The 3,932-nt window shown below is 70.7% G+C and overlaps 1 protein-coding gene across 1 annotated transcript; it reads left to right on the top strand.

The window, feature by feature from the left end:
• The first annotated feature begins 266 nt into the window (after positions 1 to 266).
• EMIHUDRAFT_462772 (hypothetical protein) lies at positions 267 to 3,932 on the top strand. Its single transcript, XM_005784620.1, has 12 exons — positions 267 to 781; positions 869 to 1,026; positions 1,103 to 1,214; positions 1,352 to 1,580; positions 1,625 to 2,105; positions 2,368 to 2,535; positions 2,693 to 2,749; positions 2,886 to 3,024; positions 3,099 to 3,312; positions 3,385 to 3,440; positions 3,514 to 3,582; positions 3,664 to 3,932. The coding sequence occupies exons 1-12, from the start codon at positions 295 to 297 to the stop codon at positions 3,777 to 3,779; spliced, it is 2,286 nt and encodes a 761-aa protein (XP_005784677.1). The 5' UTR covers positions 267 to 294; the 3' UTR covers positions 3,780 to 3,932.

Here is a 3,932-nt window from a genome sequence, read left to right as displayed (position 1 = left end):
CACACATTGATCCCTCCCACCCTCCCTCCGACCCTCCCTTGGGGCGTCCGTCTTCTTTCTTTCTTTCTTTCCACTGGTCTCGCCGAAATTTTTCGCGGTATCCGCGGCGCGATGTACGGGGAGATACGGGGAGATGCGGGGAGATGCGGGGAGATAGGGGGAGATACGGGGAGACGTCTACATTACTTTTTTTCGCCGGCCAAGTCAGCTATACACCCCCCTAGTTCCCCCTCCGACTCAAGGCTCTGACAGGCACTCGCTTCAGGCGACCGGACACACATCTCCACCCGCAGAATGCGACGCCCGCCGCCGCGGCTCGCCCTCCTCCTTCTCGCCTCCGGCTCCTCCGCGACCACCGAGTGGCGGATCGCCGTCCTGCCCGACGGCCGCCCCTTTGCACCGACCGACTTTGCGCTCGCTCCGTCGCCGCCGCTCGACGCCGCGGCGCTCAAGCAGGGCGAGGCGCTCTTCGCGCTGGAGTACGCGTCGGTGGACGCGGCGACGCGGATCTGGACCGACGGCGGCGGCTCGGCGCAGGGCTGGGGCTTCTTCTCCAAGCTGCAGAAGCGGCCCGGCGACGCGATGTTCACGTTTGGCGCCGTGCTGCGCTGCCTCGCGTCGCGCCACCCCGACTGGGCGGCGGGCGAGCTGGGAGTGGGCGCGTCGGCGATCCGGGCGGTGCAGGTCCTCGACCCGGCGGCGGCGCGGCTGCGCAAGGCGCTCGGCAGCGTCGACCCGTCGCTCGAGCTGTCTGTCCTCGGCACCACGACGGGGCTCACGGGTGAAGACACGCGCCTCCGTGAGGCGGCTCCGAGATCCGCCCTCCGACCTGACGCAGCCCCCTCTCCGCCCTCCCCCCGCTGCCTAGCGCTGCTCGCCATCGAGAAGCTGCTGCCGCCCCGGCCAGAGGGGCCGGGCGTGGTGTATGTGTCGGCCGCGGCGGGCGGGGTCGGGCTGCTGGCGGCGCAGCTCTTCCAGCTGCGCAACGCGACGCGCGTCATCGGCTCGGCTGGGACGGACGAGAAGGCGCGGCGGCCGCGCTGCAGGGCGCCGACCGAGGGAGAGGGAGGAGAGGGAGAGGGGCGGGTCGTCCTGTCGGCAGGTGCGACTGCTGCGGTCCAAGTACGGCGTCGAGGCGTTCAACTACCGCCGCCAGGCCGTCGGCGACGCGCTCGCCGCCCTCGCCCCCGAGGGAGTCGACGTCTTCTTCGACGGCGGCCGCCCCTTCCCCCGCGCCGCGCCAGAGCGCGGCTCCACCGACGCCCCTCCCCCGCTCTCTCGCCCCGCCGCCGCCCGCCGCCCGCCGCCCGCCGCCCGCCGCCCGGGTCACCGCCTCTGCCGCCGCGGCCAGGCGTCGGCGGGCGCACGCTCGACGAGGCGCTGCTACACATGAGCAAGTTCGGCACCGTCCTCAACGTCGGCGCCGTCTCCGAGTTCTCCTCCTCGTCGCGCGGCGGCCTCGCCAACGCGCACGCCATCACCGACCGCGCCCTTCGCATCTCGGGCTTTGGCGTCGCGAACTACGTGCCCGACTTTGCGGACGCGCGCCGCCGGCGAGCCGCACCCGCACCCGCACCCTCGTCCTGCCTCCTCTGCCCCTACCGCCACTCTCTTGCCGGAGCAGGCTCGCCGACCTCGTCCTCGCCGGCAAGCTCACGACCGAGGAGACCGTCTTTGGGTGGGAGGAGTACGGCGCAGCGCACACCGCGCTCCACGCCGGCGGCAGCGTCGGCAAGGTGCTCGTCGCCGGCCCCGTCGCCGCGGCGCCGCGGGGAGGAGGAGGAGGAGGGGACGGGGGCGGAGGAGGGGGCGGAGGGCCGGAGGCCGTGGCGGAGCTGGTGGTGCGGGCAGGCGCTTCGCTCGGGCGCGACACGGCGGCCTTCGCCCACTCCCTCGTGCACGACCACTGGGTCGACTCGGTCTCCGCGCTGCGAGCCCTCTCCGTCTCGGACCTGATCGCGCTCGGCCTGCCGGGCCGGCTCGCATCGCTACTCGCGGAGCGTGCCGAGCAGCATCTCGACAGCGGAGGAGAGCCTCTGGCCACGGCACTGCTTCGCGGCGGCACGCGTGCGCCGCGTCGCCTCGGCCAAATCTCGCACCCCCATGTCGGCTCTAGGTGAACGTGACGCCCAGAGGGACGACTTCGTGGATTGGTCCGGCGCAGCCGCCGCCGCCGCCGCCCGAGCACCCAAAGCCGGTGACGCTCCCTGCGACGGCGGGCGCGGATGCGATTGTCGCGGCGATGCTCAGAGAGGGCTACTGCGTCGTGACGGGTCTCGCGGACGCGGCGAGCTTGAATAGACCACTCCCCTAGCCCGCACTCACGACAGAGCCGCCGTAGAGAAGCCCATGCGTCTGGCCCTCAAGGCAACCACCGCCAAGTTGCGAGAGGAGATGGATTCCGCCGGCTACATCTTCTCGGGCACGCGCGGCTCGTGGTCGGGAGAGGACACCAAGCGGAACGCGGCGGTGGTGCTGGGCAAGAGCAAGGCGAGAGCCGCACCGTGCCGAGGCGTGCAGTCGGCCACGGTGAAGGTAGCGGCGCGGATGCGTTGGCCTCTCAGGTGGCGCAGCGGCTCGCGACGCACGAGCTGACGATGCAGATCGTCGACAAGGCGCCGTCGCCGCACGCCCAGCGGCAGCTCACCCTCCGTTGACGGTGTCGGTTGTCCTTGTGCCGTCGCTGACGCAGGTGCTCTCGCCGTACGCCAAAAGGTTCAAGCTCGGCGTCGCGACCAGGATCGTCAAGGTACCCGGCAAGTCCGACAAGACGTACCAGGCGCCGAGACAGGCGCGTCCGCGCTCCACGGCCGCCCACAGATCGGGACTTGGCGACGCCTCCCGCGCTGCGCGTTCCACGAACCTTCTCGGAACCCTCCCGGCAGGTGCTGCACCGCGACGACTACCAGTTCGCCGCGTCGGATTGGCCTTACATGGACGGCTTCCGGCCCGAGTTCCTCGTCGGAGTCATGTGGGCCGCCAACGAGTTCACCGCCGCCAACGGCGCCACCAACGTCGTCCCCGGCTCGCGCATGGGGGCCGCCCCCTCCTTGAGATGAGACGCTTGTCCACGACGTGTCCACGGCACGGCCCTTTAGGCTCGCACAAGTGGCCACCCTCGCCGACGGATGGCAAGCGGCCGAGCGAAGGCGGCGGTGGCGGCGGCGCCGGGATTGGCAGCATGGGGGGCGGCCTGCCCGAGGGGACTCAGATCGTGCCGGGCGCGATGCCGGAGGGGAGTGCCCTCTTCTACCTCGGCTCGACGCTGCACGGCGCGGGGCAGCACGACGGCAGCGCGCCGCCGCGCGACGGGCTCGTCTTCAGGCAGGCCTTCGGGCTGGCTCAAAATGCGCCATCACGACGTGTCCACGACACGTCCCATAGGCTCATCTTCATCTACTACCTCGGCTGGCTCAACAACCTGATTAATTTCCATTTTGGCGCACCGCCCGCCTCGCAGTCCAGCTTGGGGGAGGGGGGGGCAGCCCATCACCGCGCTTCGCCCGTGAACAGGCATCCCGAACGAGATCCAAAAGGAGATGCCGCCCGAACTGCAGGACCTGCTTGGGCACGCCTCTGACGGTGCGCCAGCCCCCCCCCCCCCTCCCCCACGCCGCGGCCTCGGTGACCTCGGGGCCGCCCCGCGGCGGGTCTGCCGTTCAGGCACCGACTACGACCACCCCTGGATCAAAGGGCCCCTTTACACGCTGCCATACCAGGGCGGCCCTGGCACTCTCTCCTCGCTCACAAATGCGGACCGCGCGGGCGCGGTCCGGTAGCGCACGATATGCAGTCTCTCGGACCCGGTTCCCTCCTCTGTATTAGACTTGTCACCTGTGGAGTGCGATATGTGGCGTCCGCCGTGTGTCTCTACGTCAGTCTTGAACCTGTAAAATACGTGTGTGTAAGACTCGCGCCCGGCAGCATTGTGG

Source organism: Emiliania huxleyi (assembly GCF_000372725.1).
Source record: "Emiliania huxleyi CCMP1516 chromosome Unknown EMIHUscaffold_17, whole genome shotgun sequence".
Classification (NCBI taxonomy): Eukaryota; Haptophyta; order Isochrysidales; family Noelaerhabdaceae; genus Emiliania; species Emiliania huxleyi.
Note: the sequence above shows the minus strand (reverse complement) of the source record. Positions and strands in the feature narration are given on the sequence as shown.

What these genes read in the sequence shown, in the direction of transcription:
- EMIHUDRAFT_462772 (XM_005784620.1), top strand. Translation starts at nt 295, where the DNA reads ATGCGACGCCCGCCGCCGCGGCTCGCCCTCCTCCTTCTCGCCTCCGGC. An exon ending in CACCACGACGGGGCTCACGG is followed by an intron (nt 782 to 868) that starts GTGAAGACACGC and finishes CCCGCTGCCTAG; the next exon opens with CGCTGCTCGCCATCGAGAAG. An exon ending in TGCAGTCGGCCACGGTGAAG is followed by an intron (nt 2,536 to 2,692) that starts GTAGCGGCGCGG and finishes TCGCTGACGCAG; the next exon opens with GTGCTCTCGCCGTACGCCAA.